Source organism: Acromyrmex echinatior, chromosome 3 (assembly GCF_024713525.1).
Source record: "Acromyrmex echinatior isolate Ae372 chromosome 3, ASM2471352v2, whole genome shotgun sequence".
Taxonomy (NCBI): domain Eukaryota; kingdom Metazoa; phylum Arthropoda; class Insecta; order Hymenoptera; family Formicidae; genus Acromyrmex; species Acromyrmex echinatior.
The window spans coordinates 14,781,286-14,804,874 of NC_141854.1; the positions used below are offsets into that span (position 1 = coordinate 14,781,286).

At 31.9% G+C, this 23,589-nt stretch overlaps 1 protein-coding gene and 1 long non-coding RNA gene across 22 annotated transcripts in view; one reads left to right on the forward strand and one right to left on the reverse strand.

Annotated features, from left to right (window-relative positions):
• The window catches only part of LOC105149436 (CUGBP Elav-like family member 1-A), a 562,295-nt gene that overhangs the window by 159,369 nt on the left and 379,337 nt on the right, over positions 1–23,589 (reverse strand). For all 21 annotated transcript variants that reach the window (XR_846598.2, XR_846599.2, XM_087403816.1 and 18 more), the window contains one exon: positions 10,706–10,875. Coding sequence is in view for 19 of the 21 variants with exons in the window: in XM_087403812.1 (XP_087259938.1) it covers positions 10,706–10,875 (170 nt within the window). In the remaining 2 variants the exon portion in view is untranslated. The remainder of the gene's footprint in view (positions 1–10,705; positions 10,876–23,589) is intronic.
• LOC147910269 (uncharacterized) lies at positions 1,822–10,699 on the forward strand. The gene is made up of 3 exons (XR_015544354.1): positions 1,822–4,008; positions 4,073–4,288; positions 4,357–10,699. It is a non-coding gene; the product is annotated as an uncharacterized LOC147910269 (long non-coding RNA).

Below are 23,589 nucleotides of genomic sequence, written 5' to 3' on the forward strand. Positions count from 1 at the left end.
TCTTAAAAGAACTATCTCCAGTCTACAAATTTCGGTATCTGTATTTATCAGAGGAGTTTCCAACTATAATGCGCACAATTATTTGCTGCGTACAATTACTTGCTGCGCACAATTATCCTACTTTTCCTTACTGATTCCTTTACAATTATATCCAATCATGAAGGTGACCTATTGCACATATGGCGGAGCTCCCATCACGTAATCTGAAAGCTTGATCAATCAGAAATTGAACTCAGTTCAATAAGTAATGTGGATTTCTGCAAATGTGTTCAAAACTTGATTGATTGACAGATCCCCCTACTACTTTCAATCTATTGTGTCCGTAACAATGGATCGCCTTATGTTTATACAGCACAGATTTCCAGGAATATTCTTTAGAAATGTTCTAAAGACATTCAAAAGGTCTAAACAATCTACAAAAATGTCTAAATTCTAATGACATTCCTAGAAAATTTATCAAATAAAATGTGCTTTGTTGGACGCATCTGGACCTCTTCTATTTTTCTTTTTACATCAATATTTTAAAAAAGCTCTTTTTTCTCAATGAAATATTAAACAAATAATTAAAGTATAAAAGAACGCGTAAAAATAAAATAAATGCATCCTTTTGTATGTAAGCTGACTCAGAACATCTCGGAACATTCAGTTTAAATATTGAATAGATGCATTGTATTTAACATGCAATGCTCACGCACATCTCATTTCATTTCTTTAAATTTGATAAATAACAAAATAAGTGAAATAGGAACCCTATAATGGACGAGGGTCATCCGAGATAATTATCCATGAAAGGAGTACACACAAGATAGGTACATACATGTATGTCTCAAGTATACCTTCTCCATAATTTTTGGTTAACTTTGTGTAGAGACGTTATTCTGTAGGTCGCTATTTTTTCCGTATACGCCCACTGATAGTTATTGGTACATATTTTGTACAGATATTTTGTATGGTAAAAAAAGCTATGCAAAGCACATACAATTCGATAGGCGTGTACAGAAAATTATTATTTAAAGCCTTCCAGATACACTATTTATTACAGTTTGCGCCAGTTTTGAGTTCTTGCCGAACAACTCTTCGATTATCTGGTTTTCCATATTAATAAGTTATTTTTCTCTTCCATCAATTATATATTTGTCTTTATCAGTCTTCATCGTATTTTTTATCAAAGTCACCAGTCTCATCGCAATTCGGTAAGTCAGTTGTCAGTTACAGTTGTTCTTAAATCTTTTTCATACTTCTCTTCAGTTTTATTTTTCATTATAATATCTTATAGGACCGTATATGTGAGAATGCAACTTATTAATCAATGCTCTAACTGGATCTGAAGTGCTTAAGATTTTAAAACATTTAAGTTTTTAAATATTTTTATAATAAATTCAATAAAAGTATCGTTATAACATAATGATTAAACAACACTCGCGGACACATTTAATCTCAATTGAGCATAACTTTGATTTTTTTCATGAAATTTAATGCTATTTGTAGTTTAGTAGAGTTTGCGTTTCAAGATCGAAAAATTATTTCGGCGCGCATTTTAAAGGACTACATACGTAATATATAAATTCTCATAGAATCATACAAACACTTAAAATCCAGCTAGACCGTTTAAGAGATCATAGATTTTCGTAGGTTTTTTTTTCATATCGAGCCATCATTATCTTAAAAAATATTAGGTGTTGGAATTAATTCGTAGCGTTTTTTAATGAAAGAATGTTATTTATTTCACATGAGCATTAAAAAATACATTAATGAAAGTACTTCCCATCACTTGTAAAACGCTACGAATTAATTCCAACACCTAATACCATTTAATAATTTTACTGTAAAATCACATAGAATCATAAAGTAAGATCAAAATAAATAATTATAACGAACGTTCATAAATCAAGCATATAAAAAGAGGAGCATGGAACCACAGCACTGGATGTTGTTTGTGAAATTTAATAATTCATTACATTAATAAAAAATCTTTAGATGTTTCGGCCACAATCTGACTATCTTCAGTAAAATCACAAATATTAGTAAAACGCAGAATTTACATATCTGATATTAAATTCAGCCGTCGTATAATATAAATATGTATAAACGTGTTCTTTCATCTTGTGAAGATGCATCGTACAACATCGTTGCAGCGCCGATTATTATATTGCAAATTATGTAGAACAAGAATTTCCAGATTCTAATTTAAAAATTAAACTATCGTTAATATCTTCTAGTCAATTTTATGAGAATTAAATCGTTAACTGTTTTATAAACAAAATGATGAATCTTAAGCACTTTCCTTACGCAGATGGAAATTCGTCGTGACATTGTGTATTATTATTTGTCATATCGTGATATGTTACTGTTATTTGTGTGTATGTCAAAAGTTTAGATTGTTCTAGAATTATTTTTAAGTATGAGAGAGATCTTTCTTTAGAAAAGGCAGATAAACATTAGGCAAACCTTCAGTGTCACTTTATTTATTAATACTATTTATTTAGCTTTTTATGTATATATCATTTCAGAAATTTTTCTTTTAAATAATGATTATTCTGTATCTAAAATTCTAATATTATCCCAATCCAATTCGTGCATTTCATTCACTTGATGGCGTGAAACCACTGACAGAGGTGGATCTTCTTATGTCAACCTTATGTTCTTCGATTCGAGTTTTTAATTTCCTTTTTGTTTGGCCAGCATAAGAAGACTCATAATCTAGACAATTTATCTTATATAAATCCCTCCAATGGTACTCCTTGCATACACGATCTTTTTCAGTTTTAATAAATCTATCTATCTAAGTTTATTTATAGGTTTGTAAGCAATATTAAAGCCCTGACTATGTGATAATTTTTTAAATTTTTCCGATATTTTATTTAAATATGGTATTACAAAAAACTTTTTCCTTAAATTGGAATTTAAATCGTTTTCATTATTATTACACTCACTATTTTTATCCAAATTCCATTCATTTTCTTTTCTATTTTTTTCCAAGTTCCATTTTCTAAAGTTTTAATTCTGTTTTTTATTGTTGAAAAAATGAATTCAAGAGGATAACCATTCATTAATTCACAGAGTGTGAACTAAGTCTGAAATATTTTTTTCTTGAAATTTTGAATGAGATAAAAACAAAATTTTGTCTAATTACTTAATAATTACATCTCTTTTATGCACCAATGGATGATTCGAATAATAATTCAAATATCTCCCTGAATTCGTAGGTTTTTTTTATAAATATCGAAGATAATTCTTCCTTTTTGTCTCATTAGTTTAACATCTAAAATATTAATATTTTCGTCGCCAAAGTCTACTGTAAACCTTATCCTTTCATGGTACGAATTAAACAATTCCAGAACATTCTCACTTTATCTTTATGCACGGACAATACAATGTCATCAATATAACGGAAATAAAAAGACGAAACAATATTATTGGTTATAATAATTTTTTGTTCTAAGTCTTGTAGAACAATATTCACTAATGTAGGGGACAATGGAGAGCCCATTGGCATGCCAAAAATCTGTTTAAAAATTTTTTTGTCAAATTTAAAAAATGTAGAGTTAATTATAATCATAATTGAAAAAAAATTAATTAAAAACTCGAATCAAAGAACATAAGATTAACATAAGAAAATCCACTTCTGAGATGTCAATGGTTTCACGCTATCAAGTGGATGAGATGCACGAATTGAATTGGGATAATATTAGAATTTTAAATACAGAACAATCATTATTTAAAAGAAGAATTTCTGTACATAAAATGTAATGAAATGATGTACATAAAAAGCTAAATAAGTATTAATAAATAAAGTGACATTGAAAGTTTGCTTGATGTTTATCTGCTTTTTCTAAAGAAAGATCTCTCTCACACTTAAAGATAATTCTAGAACAATCTAAACATCTTTGACATACATATAAATAGCGGTAACATATGATGATATGACAAACAATAATACACAATGTCACGACGAATTTCCATCTGCGTGAGGAAAGTGCTTAAGATTCATCATTTTGTCTGTAAAAGGTAACGATTTAATCCTCATAAAATTGACTAGAAGATATTAACGATAGTTTAATTTTTAAATTAGAATCTGGAAATTTATTCTACAATGTAATAATTGACGCTGCAACAATATTGTACGATACACCTTCACAAGATAAAAGAATACATTTATATATATTTATACATATTATACGACGATTCAGATATCAATTCTTTTTTATTAATATTTATTTTACTGAAGATAACAAATCCAGAAACAAATCCAATGATGATTTCATGCTCCTCTTTTTATATGCATAAAGTAAGATTTGAATATTAGACAATTAAAAAACATTAATTCCGAATTAATTCCAGAAACATTAATTTCAGTTGTTAACTAAAAGGATCATCTACAGATTCAATATGAATAGAATACTCCCGAACAGAAACGTTATAGATCATAATAATAATATTATTCCAAATAATGCGAACGACAACAACGCTAGACAAGATGAGCATAGACGAAGACAAAATGAGGAAAGACAACACAGATTAGACAGACTTGCTTTGGAGGAAAAAGAAAGACGACACGCTGAGGAGAGGCGAAAATGCTGAACGGTCGATTTATCGGAACCTGATTCACTCTCGAACAAACGACTTTTAAAAAATATATATAAGTTTCACGTATTTTCATAAAATCTTTTTAAATTAAAATCGTCCCAAAATTTAGATAGTATCATTATTAATCTTTTATTGAACATTGAACATTATTCATTTTTTGCATCTCGTATCTTATAATAAGTTATGCTTACTTTTCTATAAGAAAATATTTTTGAACATTTAATATTATTTTTATACTGTTCATTATGAAAATTTTCTTTTAAAAAAAAATATATAGCTAAAACTTGGTGTTTATACTTTAAATGTTTCTTTTTAATTATTTTAAGCATTATAAAAAAATTGTTGGCAATTATTTACAAATCTATATATAAAAAAAATAAAATCACTATTGCCATAATGACTTCTTTAATTTTAATCCAATTGAAATCAAAATTTTTAGATGTTCACAATATATTTTTATTTTGCAGAACAAATAACAGAAATGTGAACTTTTCAATTTTTCTCGTAAGTAAGAAACTTGGTAAAAAGATAAAAATAAATTTTTTTAACTTTTACCATTTTTACTAAAATCAATTTTTTAATTTGATTGTAGACAAATTATATTTATGTATATTAATTATGAATTTAAAATTTTTTGTTTCAAATAATTTCTATTTTTTAATCAAATAATTTATGGCTTTTAAATCGTGGTAACAGTGAAATATTTTTCAACATTTTTACTTGTGAATAATTGTTAAAAAATCTTTTATAATGTTTAAAAAAATTCGTAAAGAATATTTAAATATCAAAGTATAAACGTACCATGTTTCAAATATATTTATATAGCTTTTATATTTTTATTTAAAAATAAAATTCTTAAAATATGATAATACAATAAAAAAATATTTCTTTAAGACGTATAGATCTTCTCCAACTATTTCTAGACATTTGACCGATGAATAGTACACAACCGAACTTTAGCGATTTTTAAAGATAGTCATGTCAACAAAATCCATGAAGGTTTCTTTAGTGTGAAAGAGCGAGGTATACATGGCAAATCAATTAAAGATTAATAGGACTATGCGATTAATAGCAGGATGTACTTCTGGGCATATCAAGCAGTTGAAGGTCGATTCGCGTTTTCGTTTAAGACAAACAAATTCTCCGAGCGATCTACGCGCAGAGTATTCCGGTGAAGGAAGAAGATCTTAAAAATCCAAGAGACAAACGTTACAATGATACCATATATCTACACAGAGTAACAGGAAACTTGTTGAAGAAAAATTCGCAATCGACCAGGAAACACCGCCGCATGAGAGCTCTGTTAATTTAACTAAAACATTTCCCGACGTCTTTTCGCCGACGAAATTCCACGCGGAAAATTGTGTAACAGAAGACGGCAGTCCGTCCTTCCTATTTGCAGAGAATCCTTATTATCATTCTTGTTGTTTTCATATCGTGTCTCACAAAGTAGCGGAGTATCGAATTCCGCTACTTTGTGACAAGAAACGGCGCAGTCGGACACTTTCGAGATTCCGATATAATTGGTACCACAAAAGTCTCGAAAGTCTTCATTGCGAACACGATTCCGCACTTGTTTTCATCGGGCATAAAAGGAGTTTGCCATGAGTTCGTTGTCTCCTATTGACCCACTAAATTAAACATTTCATGGATTGTTCGCTTCTGATAGATTTCAAAGCAGATGACCGTTTAATCTGTTTCGTATAAATCTCGAATTTAAAAAGTGAATATATCTAGATTAATATGACAATATCTAATTATGTTAATGTTCCGTGAAATTATTTTAGGATAAGATTAGTTTAATATGCATATTGCAGTCGAAAACTATTAATGATCAATATTACAAACTGATTGTAAATATGATGATATATTATAGATATGTATAAAATAATTCAAAAAATGGAATTATTATGTATTTCATTATAAATATTGTTATTGCAGAGTTATTTAATTTATTAACAATAAAGAAAATCTATTTCAAAGCTGTTAATAAAGTTTTTGGTCTTATTTCTGGTCCTCCTCAATATGTAATGTAACTGATAAATATCAATATAATAAGTCTGATGCAATTAACATGAAATAAAATTCTACAAAATAACATTCAATGAACCATTATGCATAAGGTTATGAAAATGCGTTAAGTTTCACAGAATTCAGTAAATTAACAATTAAAATCAACAGCAACTATACTCTTTCTATATTTAAAACAAATAGATTTTTTTATAACAATTATGAATTAAATTCATGTCTTGTTTAATTATTGACATCCCCTCTCTCACTTGAATTGTAAGCGGAGATATGTATTGAAAGACTCCAGTAACATGTTAGTTCATTCCTTATCAATTGCAAGGGTGATTCACATAAAAACACAGAGTGAATATGATCCTATTCAAATATATGTAATTTGATTAATCAAGAGTGACATTTAAAAGAAATTCTTTTAGTTATATTATACTGCTTATATTATTTAATGCTTTCTATATTTAATTTTAATTAAAATATTTTTTATCAAAATAATAGTTATATTACAATTGTGGTTTTATAGAAAGCGCCTAAAATAAATGAGGATTAAAGTATTATAATTACCGATGGAACGGCCGAAGCAATTTTTTTCATTATGCGACATTACGAGTATTCCTGTGAATAATTTAAACTTTAAATTTATCCTGGCGTAAATCAAATATATTCCACAGGTACCTCTTGTTAATTTTTAGTAGAGCTCATACCAAGCTTGGCTCCGCGGCTTAATTAATATAGAATTTCTGGATTTTAGTGTTTTATTTCTACCGTCGAGATAAAACGCCTCGATGCACTGTGGAATTTACCTTCTGACTGTTTGGCCAGCGACAGACGAGCAAACTCACCCCATGTCGAGTTATTATTCCGGTATACATTTTACTTAAGTATTATAATTTATACCGACTGTGTGTGTGTGCGTGTGTGTTTTTATTGCTTACAGATGAGATTCTATTAAACTCCAGTTATGATTGATAAACTAATATAAAGTGATAATCAGTTCATTTTAAGACATTCTATATAACATTAATTGTAATTTAGTGAGGAGGAGATTGCCTAATATGACGATTTTCAACTAAAAGTTAATTGGCAAACGGTAATTAGCTCGTTTTATTGTAAAATTGAAACTCCACGTTGACAGAGATTTCGAATCTAAAATGCGGTGCATTAAACAAACGGCCCGCGAGCGGGACATTAATTCACCATTACGTCATGGTAATCAAGTTAAATTTTCACAATGGGGAACGAATTTCATCCCAGTTGTACTGCCTGCCGCCATCAATTTTGCAGGTGCGCATGACGTTTACAATTCGCTCACATTAATTATTCCGGAAGTTCTCAGAATCCTAACATTTCGCGCCTTCCGACTCGGATAGTGCATCGCGTACATTTTACATATAGATCTACTTATCTACGGAAGATTTCTAAAGAAAATACATGAAGAAAATTCGTTTAGATTACCAAGAACTACGAAATAACATATATTTGGCAATCGATTATTTTCAAAATTTAATATATAGAATTTTTTAAAAGTTAAACACACACACAAAACACGTATTATTTAAAAATTAGTTGCAAGGAAACGGTTGCTGACTTGAAATATTGTATCGTATATAATTAATAATTTTTTAATTAAGGTAAGGAAAGTAACTTTTTTAAAATTTCGTTGTCTGTGATCAGTGAAATTTAATATATTTATAAAAACCTAATAAAATTAAATATACAATTTCTTTAAATTTCTAGTATAAAGTATACTTATCATAAATCTAATAAAATTTTCTAAAACGATATATTGCTAAACGATAATACAATAGCATACTTCCTTTTTCTGTTCATACAAATAAACTCTACAGCGATTCGTAATTATACTTGGCAATCTCGTATCATGGTGACAGTATATCCTTTGGTCGTCTCACTCAGAAATCGATATTCCTAACATACACATTAGGCAATCAGGTTATCACACAATACCTAACTTTCACATCGGCCGCAAATTTGAAGTCATCTGTACAGTGAAAGTAATTGCATAAACTTTCACTAGTGCGGACGACGTTTAGCGAGCGTTAAGGCTCGTTATTAGAGAGCACGTGTATATTTCAGTGACAGCCACGTTACAAGCGCGCCTGTATTCCGACGTGGGGAGATATAAGAGGATCCCGTAGGGTTGCTTTCTCGTCCTCCGATCAATATACCGAGAAAGGCTTATAGCAATAACTGTTTCTAACTATATATTAATTGTATCCAAATTTGCCTTTCCTTATTTCCTTTATTTGATGTAAATATTTGTTGAAATCGATGTAATTTTCTTTCAATACTATGATCCTATTAATCCCATAAAAAAATTTTGAAATTAATGATTAATATTCTGAAATCATCATTCTCTTGTTATTTCTTTTCATTTATACTTATCTATTTCTATATTCATATTTTCAATTTAGAAAATTTGTAATACTTGATAAAAATTAAATAAAATTTATTACAATCATTATTTAATTATGCTGTATATAATTAATGTGATTAATAAATAGAATGGAATTTAAAAAAGTCAGATTATTCAGAATAATACCTAATTTCAGCATGCTCTATTACGAGAGTATATCAATAATAGTAAAACGCAACAACGTCAATTATAATGAAAATTCGATATAACGTTGAGGGATCAGTTTAATGGAAAATATGATTTCCAACGAATTAACCTATTCAGTGAATTTATTGGCATAATTCAACTTCAAGAACAGTTTCAAAAATAAAATAAATTGGAATTTCAATTATTTGATAATTGAATGGTATTATCATCATATTTGTCTCCTATACATAATGCGTATAAACTTTATGTATATGCACATATAATAGCATCTTCATAATGTATGCTTATCATATTATCGTAATTATATCGCAATTATAGCTGCAGGAAGTACGAAACAATAAGATACAAAAATCCATTTATACCTTCTATAAAGAGATATATTTAAACATATAAAAAAAAGGAGCATGAAACCACAGCACTGGATGTTGTTTGTGAAATTTAATAATTCATTACATAAAAAATCTTTAGATGTTTCAGCCACAATCTGGCCATCTTCAGTAAAATCACAAATATTAGTAAAACGCAGAATTTACATATATTTGATATTAAATTCAGCCGTCGTATAATATTGCAGAAATATTATTTCATCTTGTGTCATACAACATTATTGCAGCGCCAATTATCACATTACAAGTTATGTAGAATAAGAATTTCTAGATTCTAATTTAAAAATTTAATCGTTAATATCTTCTAGTCAATTTTATGAGGATTGAATCGTTACCTGTTTTACAAACAAAATGATGAATCTTAAGCACTTTCCTCACGCAGATGAAAATTCAGATATTCAGAAATTTACATATATTTAATTTATCGCAGGAACCGAATGTATCCAGAATTAATCTTGATCTATAATCTTGATCATGTCTCAACATTTTATCATTCTTTCTGATGTCGTAAATGCATTTTCCTAGATTTTTTCACTCTTTCCGTAATCTTTTACATATTTATTTTAACATGTTCTGTCAACTTCAAAATGTCAATTATCGTGATAATGTACATAAACCGATTTTCGTACTCGATTCCATTTTGTCATATAAATGTTGAAAAATGGAAAAAAGATAAAAAAATAAAAATTATACACAAGTCTGCATTTTCTATTCATTCATAATATAAAAAACAATCAAAGAAAATTATATTTAAAAAAGTAAACATAATGCAATAATCATAATTATCAGTCATCTTTTGATAAAAAAAAAAATGTATTATAAAAGTATTTTTCACACTTATAAAAGAGAATATTAAAAAATAATAATAAACTGATTAAATAAATTGGTTAAAAAATATAGAAATATATTAATATTATAATTTTTCTAATAAATACATACAATAAAATATAATTTTATATTCATTTGTTATAATTGAAAACTGTATAAATAAACTTCAACTAAAATAATAAAGAAATAGAAGTTAATTTATATCTATTTTTTTATTATTATTCCATTAAATACAAAAGTTTATTGCAACTAGACAACTTGAAGCATATAATCGTAAATGTGAAGAAGCTCAATCACTCACCCCTATGACTACCGGTGATCTTGTCCCGCAGGATATTTATCTGATGCACTCGACCATATTCCTCAAACATCGTCCTCAAATCATTCTCGTCCATATCGTGAGGAACCTGCCCCACAAACATCTTTATGTTGTCTGGATCCGGCTGTTCTACACTGTTGTTGTTCATTATGCTGCAACATGAAAAGAAAGTTTATGTTGTGTATGCGGTATATTAAACATGCGTGCCTGGAAAAAACAATATGCCGTTATTAATATGTTAACAGGTCAAAGACTTCTGTGTGCATTTTATCAGTTCGTACTCATGTAATTTATCGTAGTCGCGTGGATAATAGCAGAAATAATTCAATAGGAAATAGCTCTCTTTTCCATTCAATAAATAATATATATTCAAGGCAATGGTTCACGTTTGTTAATTCTAAAAATAATGAAAATAAAAATTCATACACAAATTATTATAAAATGACTTTGGCAAGAAGAGCTTTTAGTAATTTTACGAAATAAATTGCACTTATAGGCTCTTATACTCAAGGATTACATATGTTTGCGCAATAATATTTATTCATAAAATCGATGAATAAAACGATTTCGTGAGCGGATTTATTCAGTCGACTATTTCGCGACCCAGAACCCAATCGACTATTTTGATTGGACACGTTGCAAAGCGCGAAATATTCTCACGGGCATCGCACTCGTTAAACGAGCGATTAAAATATTAAGCACTTTATCTGTGCAAAGTGAAGCGGAGGATGATTTTATTGCGGCGACATATATACTATAACCGCGAATGGTCGCAAAGTGAGTTAGAAGTTATCATATCTCGAATGGAAAAATATTGGGCCGAATATTTTGTAGCATGTTCCCTATGAATATGATTTATTTTATATACAGACCATGTCATCGTTATTGAATATCGTTTCAGCTCCAGGCTGACAAATTTGAAGTCGATTTGCCGTTAGCAATAATTTCATGAAAATCCATCATCGCTGGCAAGTTTCCAACTTTCTATTTTCGATACACTTTCGACATACACAAATGTCAAATTTTTGTTAAAGTAACGTCGAGAAGAAACTATTTTTTTATATTATAATGATGACTATTTATCTCTGTGGTTAGTCAAGTCCGAATTGAATCGCATGAAAAAAAAAATGCGAGGAGAATATTTCTGAATATACGAACATATATTTTACACGTACTTATATTTAACCTACGTTACCCGACGAAATTTTTCGCAGTGAGGCTCGCGTGCTCCAGCCGAACGGCCGGATTAACGGCTGCATTTTGCGAGGCGTGGGCTGCATGCGACGTATGAGTATTTTAGCACATACAGCTGTGAGCGCGTTGCTCACGTATAAAAGACTACTGGTGTGTTTGGTTACCCCAGAGTACATATTTGATCGTGCACAGGCTCGTTCGCTTTCGAAACTTATGCACGGAGCTTTTCACCGGCACGCAGTAATTTCGTCCGGATTATGCGTGTTTGAGGTCCTACCCTTGGGACGTACATCGTTCCCGCGATCGCGTCACGCGAATTTTCCGTCGATTCATTTGATGCTGGACAGCTCGCACGCGCAAGTTTCTTCTAATTTTATTCTTCGCGTGAATCTGCCTTGTCGGCCAATATTTTCACGAGCTCTTGATTAAAGTCTGATACATAGGTCAATATTTTGCATTCCGGGCGTTTTCCCCACGGAAACGTATAAAACATTACTCTCGACTTTATTTTACAATCTCCCTGATTATTCCGACGGATGCGTGCACAACCATACAATCTTCTAAGCGATTTAGCAGGAGATCTAAATATCCTGCTTTGGTTTGGAGAGCGAATCGACGTAAGTGCGAGCTTACAATAACATAAGCTGGATGCGGATGCAAGCTTTTGCTAATGATTTGGAAACTATTCGTTAAATTTAATAGCGGAAGGGAAGCTTGTTATCTGTTAATGCGCTAAACTTAAGCGATACGTAGGTCTTTATAAAATTTTTTAAAAGTTACTTCATCAATTATCTAGCTGGATTAGTGTAACTTGCCTTGTGCATTATTATTATATATACCAAAGTTATACATTTAATAACAAGTAAAAACTGCCGTAGTAGAGTGGAAATAAGATAATTTATTTATATTTTTTTAAATTTTGTATTTTGTTTAAAATTAGCTAAAATGTGTGCCACAATAATAATATACAAGCATAAGAATATAAACTTAACACATCAAATACGCAAGCATTATTAAAAAGCAACATTAGTGTTGGATTACTAATAAAAAAATTCTAGTTCAAAATGATATTTCCAAATGCAAAAAGCGTTTCAATAAAAGCGCACGCGGAACTTTTGCTTTTTCACATATGCTCGCACGTACAGGATGCATATCACTTTAGCGGGCGGTTAGCTGTCTCGCGTGAATTATGCTCGTTGTAGAATGCGACTGGTTGTATGAGTGAAAAGCATTACTGTTTTACTGCGAGCGTGACAGTTTGTTGCGCCCTAAAATTGTTTGCATAAAGTTTGCCGGTTGAAATGGTGACCTGACGCACCGTTTCGCCAATCGCGGTTCTTTTCTCCTGCGTCTTTCCTTCTCCTCTTTTGCGCTGCTATAAATCATCTTAATTTTAATAATCATCATTCGTTTCACGGATCAAAAGTTGTAATCGATCACAACGGTACGTGCAAGATAGTTAATTACATGCGACCTTGGTATGTCGTGACTACCTCGGATCTCGTCGTGACTCGTATCGTTGATCTATTTGCTCGTTACGAAATTCCAGACATATCGATCGTGAAGGTGGAAAGGAGGAAAACATTTACCGTTTGCGGGATAAAACGAAGTTTACACAAAGCCGACCGTCCGAACGGCAAATAAGGAAATTTCGGAGCGCCGTCCAGCGTGCACCCCACGGGAAGGGAAAGCTTTTGCGATCCCGATGCGCGATGGAGGGAAAAAAAGAGTTCGGGAATTTCACGAAACGATAAGAGAAAGTTAATATTAGTCGGCGCGGTTTAAAGCGATTTTCCGACCGAGCGATCGCTCTCATCTCAGTCTATGGAGTGTAGGAGATCCTGTAAAGAGTAAGGGAACAGAAGAGATGGGGGGGGGGGAGAGGAGAGTGTCTACGGCAGGAAACCCTCCAGGGAATTGCACATCTCGTCGCCTTGTCTATCCCCTTTTGCGAACAAAGATGGGAATGGGTTAACTAATCAAAGAAGCGACTACGTTAACTAAACGGGAAGGTCTGTCCTGGAATCGAGCGGCGATTGGCAATCGCTTCTTCGGGGTCGGTCACGCGCAGCATCCGCGCGATGGCTCCTCGATTGGATTAATCGAGATTTATCGCAAAGTTCCGAAAGGGGAATAGTGGCTTCGGCCGAAATACGTAGATACGTAGATACGTACAACTGTATTTGTCGGATCTACCGCACCAATGAAATTGAAATGCATGTAATTAAAGTAACACGTTAAAATATTGCGAACGTGATAATATTATATTACGACGATGAAGAGGCAGATGATCAATTAAATTGTCGTCACTCGATAAACTGTTTCGATATCAGTCGGAAAGTTAGTCGGAAAGTTAGCCGGTGTCGCTGCAATAATTATAAACTGGTGGTGAGCTTTTACGTGAACGCGCTAGTAATTAAAACATGTTCCGCTTCGAAATAGAAACAATAAATAATTGCTAATTTTCACAATGGTGCTAAATTTTCATTATGCAACGTAACTAATTGCAAAACGCAAGCGACATTTTCCTTCGTAACAGCGAATTACAAATTAGTAGCTCAGTTTCTATTCAATTATTTTCGTCGTTTTTATTCAATTATTTCAATCGTTTTCACGTATGGTTTTCACTAAAAGTTATAGAAATAATTTTAATAAATTATGAGAAAAATAATTTAAAAAGTGAAAATTAGGTGAATTTTACACTAAATTAAAACTAAAATAATTAACATTCATAAATGTCAAAGCGCGGTAAATGCTTTAGATGTTTTATTACTGATTCATTTCAGAATCTAAAATTCTGCGCGCGACCTTCTTCACACAATTTGATACAAAGATTTATTGCAATTTATTATTTTTTAGCTCTATAAGAACCGGTTTATTTAATTTATATTCCCTCTACACATAAATCGTTAAAAAAACGACAATCTCTACAATATCGTATTTAATCTTTCGCAGAAAAAGTACATTGTTTTCACTATGGCTTTGTAAAATCGCGTCGATCCGGACACTTCCGGTGATTCCGGCGTGATTTGTGGGTACCGCAAATTGACCCTGGTTACGAGCAAGGGCGACCAACAACTCGTAATCCCGCATCGACGTTACTGTGACAGTAACGGCTGTTACGTATTTCCGGTGTCCAGCGTTCGCTCAATTATCAGATCACCGCGCGGATTAGTGCCAGTGGGTGTACATATATCGCGATCAGTATCTTATCGGTAATGGGGAATGCTACTCCTTCCTCGTCAAGCTGCGGGAAGGTGAATAGAATACAAAGATAGGACAGAGAGAGATGATATCCCATCCTGCGAGAACGAGATCAGGAAGGAAGAGAGGAGCGCGACCGTTTCGCTCTGATAGGCGAGGTACATCAAAGAAGAGCATTCACAATACACTTTGCTGTTCTTCCTTTCCAGCCGTCTCTATTTCTTCCTTTGGATACCAAAAATCTATCAACGTGCGATATTTACGCCAATAACGTAAATTAATAGATGTTTCAAAGCTATGATTACAGAGATAATGTACTATTGAAGATTTATAGTCGCCTTCCTCACTTTAATTTAAATTGTGATACTTTTTGAGAAAAACATTTCTAATTATGTACAACTTAAAGATTAATTAAAAAGATTAATTAAAGAATATATTTTCAAACAATAAGTGCATCGAAGTTTTACAATTTCCCAAATTTTGTTCGTTAGAAATAAGAGCATATCTTAATGATTCTAGATATGTGGTAATAAATAATATATTTTACTTTTAAATAATTAAAAGTATAAAAATTTAAAAGTATTAAAAGTAAATATATGCAAACTAAATTTTATTTGTCAAAACTAAGATATCGTAACAGTTTTAGGTAACAATAACAAATATTTTGCTTGCAAATAATTTTAAGTATCAAGAGGAAAAATTTCAAGAAATATTACGCGTATTAAAAATCAAGAAAGTGAAGATAGATAATGTCATAATAAAGTAAGGAATTATTCGTGTTTGAACATAATGTTCCTTTCAAGAACGCACCATTTACCACCTTTAGTGAGATGAGTGATGACTATAGAACGAACCATTAATCATAAGCAGTATAATTGACGTGTCGATGATTCACCGTTACAAACGAATTGAAGGCCAGAACGCGTATAGGCTAGAAATTAATGGTGGATACTTCACATTCGAAGTCAGCATTTTCGGTGATTGGAGCGGAGGTAAGAGATAAGGCTTAATATACTGTGGTCCCCGATAACGGTCGACAGTCACGCGAAATATTACGTACGAATCGGCGGAATGAAATAATTCAAGGAATTATCTACGAGTTCAACCGTGGTAGAAAAAGAAAATCACCGCAATTCCGCTGACCAAACCGCGTGTAACGCGTTACCGTAATCGATCTCATCCCTCGGTCCTTTCCTTTGTATTCCAACGTGCAATTTAGCTCAAGTAATATACCGTCAGGACGTCTCTTTACACATCACTAATAGCACGAGAGGGAAACAAGCAAAGCACTCGACGTAATATAGCCGTCAACGTAAATGAATATCGAGTACAGGTTCCGTCATGGCAACGACCTCTCTTTTTCTCGATTAATTAATTGACTCGGTACCGATCGAAGGAAGAATATTTGATGGTCATCACTTTATCAATAGACATACAGCAATGCAAACGTTATAATACTGTGTATTTTATGTCTGTACTATTATGTAATGAATACTTTAAAAATTCATACAGCTTTGGCCATAAATATACAGCACTTTCAATTTAGTGCATTTTCTTTGAAAAAATAATAAAAGATAATAAAGTTAATAAAAGTGAAACTGTAACAAAATATTAAAATTATTATAAATAAATATTATTTTTCAATAAAACTGTTTTAATTTATTTTTCAATATATATTGATATAGAGCGTTTACGTGTCAATGCTTTGTGCTTATAATACAGCCAAGGCCGAATACATTCAAACGTCTTTTTTTCGTATAATTTAAAAATAAATATATTTTAGTAATTAATAAAGAATAATTGAAAATTAATTTAAACTATATTAATAAAATGACTGATTTCATGTCTCTGAAACATTATATCTTTAATATTTGTTATTCTGATTTTCGAATTTATGTTATAAACATTCATTAATTTATTAAATATTTATTAAATTCGGTTTGCGAACAACAATTTACGAGATTGATGATGTTTACATCTACTAAATAATTACATATAAAGAAATAAAAAGAATTACACAAACATTATATTATTAATTATATGTGCTTTCTCGATACTTTATGGATGATACATCGTGGAATTTTACAACGATATATAAAAGATGTTTGGTAATTATATTTTATTTGACATTTTTAAAAGCAAGATATAATTTTAATAGAATCACGTCGCTATTGAACACACGATAAAAGCAGATTGGAAATGACCGTTATTGGCACCCACTAAGGTACCTGAAAAATGGTAGAAAGACACAAAGTTAAAGATACCTAGAGTGTCGCCCTTCGCCACTCGTTCAGATAATGTATGTGGCGATTCCGCGAAGTTACCGGCTTTGGCGAACAATGGTCTCCGGGAGTTTCGCTTCATGGCTCTCGAGGCCCGCTACTTTCGTAACTTCGCCGATATTTCAGAGGCCGTAGGGCTGAATTCTCTGACGGTGTTACACTACTACGGACGACCTTGTAACGCTATCTGGCTACGAACGGTTTAACTGTCCCGAAGATAGAGTGTATTGGAATCGTCTAAAAGAAGACGCACTGCGCCATTTCTACGGACAAGCCATCAACTTTACGATCGTAAATTGCCGAGCCATGCATATATTTTTTAGTCCTGGATCATTTCCGCTTTTTAATTTTTAAATAAATTATTCATTCGATCTGTGACATGAAAAAATGCTAAGTTATTTATTACTGCATATATGCACATATCTTGAATCATTTATTAGCTGAATAGCGTTCGGGCTTTTTTGGAATTATTGATACTAAAAAAAGAATACAAAAGTATGTGGTATATGATACCTTTGAAAAGTCTATTTTATAATTCATAAAACCTGTAATAGAATTTTAATATTTTCATTCTAGACTAGATTTTAGACTAGAATGCAGTGATACCTTTTTCGATAGACCATTATGTAACGACATACTATTATACGATCATATTTAATCGAATTAATTTGCATATTTATGAGTGATACAATTTTCACAAAATATGCTTATGAATATATTTTTAATTTACGTATTAACAGCTGTTTGTTGTATACACTCTATCAAAATATGTGTGTGTGTGAGAGAGAGAGAGAGAGAGAGAAAGAGAGAGAAAGAGAGAGAGAAAGAGAGAGAGAAAGCGAGAGAAGGGAGTTAAAATTTACATTGATTTCGAACATATGTGATTATATCATTTAATATAGTAATATACTGTAATTAAGCAATCAAATATTCGTATTAAACACGTTTGCAAAGAGGACCTGTATATTTATAAAATATTGTACACGCAATATACCGCAATATATACAATATAACTGAAACTAATAATTCAGTAAATTCATATTTATATTAATAAAATTATTAAATTTTTTATAACTTTTAAATTTTTAATAAATTAAAATTTTGTAAATTGTGTTAAAAATTTTTCTACATTTAGACATGTGTGTAAAATGTTATCTCCAAATTTTTTTATAAATACAACATTTTTACATGATGTACTATACAATGATATTTACTCGGACTTATTCAAATGCGATATAGTTTTGTATAAATGAACAACGTAAAAGCAACAAAGGATGTGTGCGAAATGTAATCCAGTTTATCGAACAGACTAATTAGAGGGCAAGGATGCGGCGAATGGACCCTAAGGGATGGCCGAAGGGCAAGGATCGACTGCAGACTGACGTTTTCGTCCTTAGAGCGTTCTAATTGGTATAAGCGTTCAGAAATCGGACGCTTGCTCGTACACGATATTGCCGTTAATTGAGATGCCATCGCGCCGTCACGTTGGTTAAAGTCACGACGATTGAAAATAATATGTCTACATGGATAAAGAGAATTCGTTTCGCGCGAATCAGTCCTTTGTACTTTGTATTGTGACTTGAGAAAACACGGCATTAAATGAATTCATCGATGTATTATATTTATTTTGTCGATGAACGCCCTCCGTCCAACGGCAGTGAAACGAAGCCAAAAGAGCGAGAGGAATGGGTGTCGTCGAGGGCAAAATATCGCTCTGCCTTTGGAATTTAACGAGGGACAAAGGTATCGCTCGACCTCCGACGTTCCGATGGGAAAGTACTGGGATTCAAGCACCCTCAGACGGGTCCGTCAATTTCCGCGCTCGTTAGGTGGGTATTTATTCTCGCTCCTTCTACCCGTCATGCACCTTATACCGTACCCCTTCATCCTCGCTCCGCCGATTGATTTTAATTATTTTTCCATCTCTCAGCACCCGCCCACGAGCTTCCGGCGTACACGCGATTTGTTCAACCGACATGATTAATTTTAAAAACTCCTAAAATTTTCGTATTTTTCACGTAATTTATATACACAATTCTTGCCAGCTTTTTATTCAGTTTTGCTGATTTTTGTAGATTTCAACTTGACGTAAATGTACACTATCTTATGTTATACAATATTAATATGATATTGATATGTTTAATCCGTAAAAGATATTATAAATAGTAATGATACAAAGTTATTATCTTCTTATTGCTTAAAACTGATTTAACTGATGCAAACAAACTGATGCAATGGAAAGTTCTCTCCCGTTATATTTCTTGCAATACTTTTTAACATCCGTAACTGTATAAATGTTAATTTACTGTAAAATAACATTTTCTAAAAAGCCAAATAGTTTCTTAAAATGATTAACTTTCTATTGTCCTAAATAAAACATTTTTAAATAAATTATTTGTCAAGTACATAAAAAAAAAAAAAAATTATCCTTCTCATTATGTTTGTCCTAATTCCACCAGTACATCCTAATCTTCTCATGCAACTTTGATTCCACCGTGTTTTTTTCGAGGTGATTTAAAAAATCTCGACCTAGTTTACGCCCTAGTAGTGAAACAGTCGAGTTGTAAGCTTGTAGTTTGCTATTGGTAAACCGTTTTCCACTTCTCTTACGATGAGTTGCACCGTGTTTCTCAACATCTTTTCCCTTGTACTCTCCTTTCTTCCTTATTTCTCTTTGCCACTCTCTCCTCTTTCTTCCTCTCTCATCTCTCTTTCACTATATCGACCGACCCTTTTCATTCGGTTGGCAACTTGCGCAACCATCCCTACCTAGAACGGCTCTGAGTAAACCCTCTCGCTTCGGCGATTAACTCGAGTTTTGAGTGTTTGAAATGTCGAGTGGGTAAACTGTATCCAGTCACGTGCGCAAGAGGGTAACTACGAGATGCAACTGCTGTACGCAGTGCATTCCACGACAACCATTGACAGAGTTATGCCTCTTTAAGGACAGCTCGTGAAGTAATTTTTCGTATTTTTCCTGAGTGCAGCTTTCATCCAACGTGACAAAAAACATCACGCCTATGTGAACGCGAATATCCTTCGAATAATCAAAATTTTTTTAAATTATACATTTCATTCAGCTAAATTCAGGTAAATTTTTGGATATTTCTGTAAAACTTGTTCTTTCTGAGTACTCATTATAGTAATGTACATTATCGTTAGTTTGTTACATTGTTAAGCGTCAATTTAGAAAGTAAAGTGGTTTTCTTATAAAAAAGTACGAAAAAGGAAAATGGTAATAGAGCATTAGATGGCATCTCTCTCATTAAGGGTGACGACGTCTAATTGTTTGCTTTGTCTCAGCGACTTTGTCAGTTGTTCGTTTGACGAGAGAGTACCCTCTTTCGTACAGCATACTGTAAAACTAGCCGATCTGAAGTGGAGCTTCCATCCCTGACTCACACACACTCTCGCTCTTATTACTCCTAGCCTGCTTTGTCGATCCTCTTTATTCGTTTCTCTATTCGACCTGTCAGGGAATCGCTTCGTTCGCTCAATTTATTTGCGAAGGTTCGCGCTTTATGCCCTCTGCCGAGTGTTCAGTATTAATGAACATGCTAACGAATCTGTTCGTAAAAAAACGCAGCGTGCGACATTTCATTTTGAAAAAATGAGAAACGCAAAAAAAGTCAAAGGTATTCAAATATCCAAGATCCGCCTTTGTCTTATATTAATGGATTTTATTTATGAGATAGTATGTTTAATTTTTTTATGTTATGCTTTTTCGTTATAAACCTAGTATCTATTCAAATATATATGATAAAATTATAAATATAAATAAAACTGTTACAAATACAAATTTTAAAATATAGGAAGAATATTTTATATTTGTAAATTTTTAGAATTTTTAAGAAAAGATAAATATTTTCAAAGATTTTTCACGAAATCTAAATGTACGTATATATGCATATGTATATTATAGTCCGTACAGTTGCAAAGAGTTTTTAAGGCCAGGATTTTAAAACAAGCTTTTAATACCATAGGGTTTTGTTGAAAAATTAATTGTTCGAAATTATTCATTAATCATGCCCGCGATAATTAAAGAAAGCACCATTATTCTTTTGTCTTCATCGAGGTTGTCCTATTTACGAGTCTTTTCATACAACATCACATTTACGTGGTCGGTTCTCTAACATATTCACGAGATACGTTTGCATAAGTATCGTCGAGCTTAAAGGCGGTCCAGAGAAAAATTTGAAAGCCTTTCTCAAGTGAGATTTCCATGACTATAACGAAGTTTCTGCATCGTTTATGGTCCGCTTTCCAGGTGATCCTCATTTGCATTCGGTGAAAAGGAACCATAATTTTGACTTACAGACGGTGACAAATTCAAATTATTATACCAAAAGTAATATTATGACATTTTGTGAACAAAGATCTATATTAAAGCTAACAACATATTATAAAAAGATTTTAAAATGTATGATAATAATGGATACTTCAAAAACTTATACATGAAAAATACATTCTGCTTATAATTGATATAATCAATCCGTAAAAAAATATTATAAAAGTAGCTCGTTCATACTCTATTGCCGTTGAAACTATGTTCCCGTTGAAATATGTAAACATTGATCGTTTTACGTATTACGTTGAATCACAAAATAACTCTCATGCAAAAACAAAAGAGAGTTTATTGAAATGAAATAAACGAGTGTATTTGCTCATCTCGCATTCACGGATTCATTTTTAATTCGGAAAGTTTATTTAAACAACAATTTGCATTTAAAGGAATGCATATCATCACACCGTTAAAAATAAATTACAGTTTTATTGATAAACGAGAATTTCTAAACATTTCGTCTGCAGCAAGAGAATATGTACACATGCAGGTAGAAGCATAATGGACAGGTAAATGCAATGCAGAAGCCGCAATCACAGCTGTACACAGATCATACTCAGAAGGGTAGTTCTGGGGAATCCAGGACCTATACCGTACGCATGGCGCCTGGGATTGACGTGAATGTGTTTCACGAAGCGTGAATGATGCGCGAGAGGGTCAGGCGCGCTATGCTTTGCCGCAACTTTGCTGCAACCTCTTCATTTCGTTTTTCAAGCACTCATATAGAAACTTTTTTTTTATTATATAACAAGAATTATAATTTTTGGTAACAATTTGTATTCTATTAGATTGGGGAGAAAGTAATCCGAATTTTTCGCCAAACAATTTTGTTAAAATAAAAAAATGTTCGAAAGATTAATATTTTCGATTAAAATAATTGCCATTTGAATCGACTATTTTCAGCTATTTTTTTGGCAAAAGTTTTCACGACGATAAAAGGCCCTTTTGCGACAAAAAATTATTAAGCTATTACAAAATTCGTTGAAATCGTTTGTTATTGAAATAATTGTTTAAATTTTAACATTATTTTATAATAATAGTATCATATCATTATCACAAAGATACTAAGGATGATTTAATTAAGGTTAAAACATTATTTGTAATATTAATCGTCATCTAAATATTAGCAAGTATTAAAATTCAGCTTAGCTTTTATGTTCCTATTTTGTATTTAATCCTTAAGTCTACTTGTTATTCATTATTTATAAATAAACCTTTCAAACAATATTGTTGTTTGTAAAGAATATCTAAACAGTTTGTTATGACTATAATAAGACATGGTTATGGAAAAAAATAAATATTTTGTACAAATGAGTTAAGGAAGGAACGAGTATTGAAAAAGTGGAATGTTTCATTCGTCAGATTTGCGCGGTGGACAATATTGTACGAGATGCGATGTAAATCTGACAATTCATTCGTTTTTATACTACTTAACTTTTATGCGGGATGAGTATTATGCGAGGTATGAGTGAAGCACGCGGAAGCTTTGACACGCTCGTTTCGCTGCACTACTCCACTCTCGGCTGACAAAAAAATCTCTGCTGCGGGCCCAGCACTCTCAAAGTGCGATTCTATCTGCAAAACCGGCATTACTAACGAACCATCAGCAGAGTAAAATTTCCTCTGTGCACCGAGTTCAAAGTTTTTCGCGGACAGATAAACTCGTTGTTCCACTTTTTCCACAGTCGTCTACGCAAGCGTCCCTAAATACAACTCCGTTAACCGCGTTTGTCTGCCCTCCTTCTGCTTCTTTTCCCATTTTTAAACGTTTGCATTTTTTAATCATATAAATAAACCGTTAAATAGTATATTTTTCAATATACTTATATTATTATTTCATATCA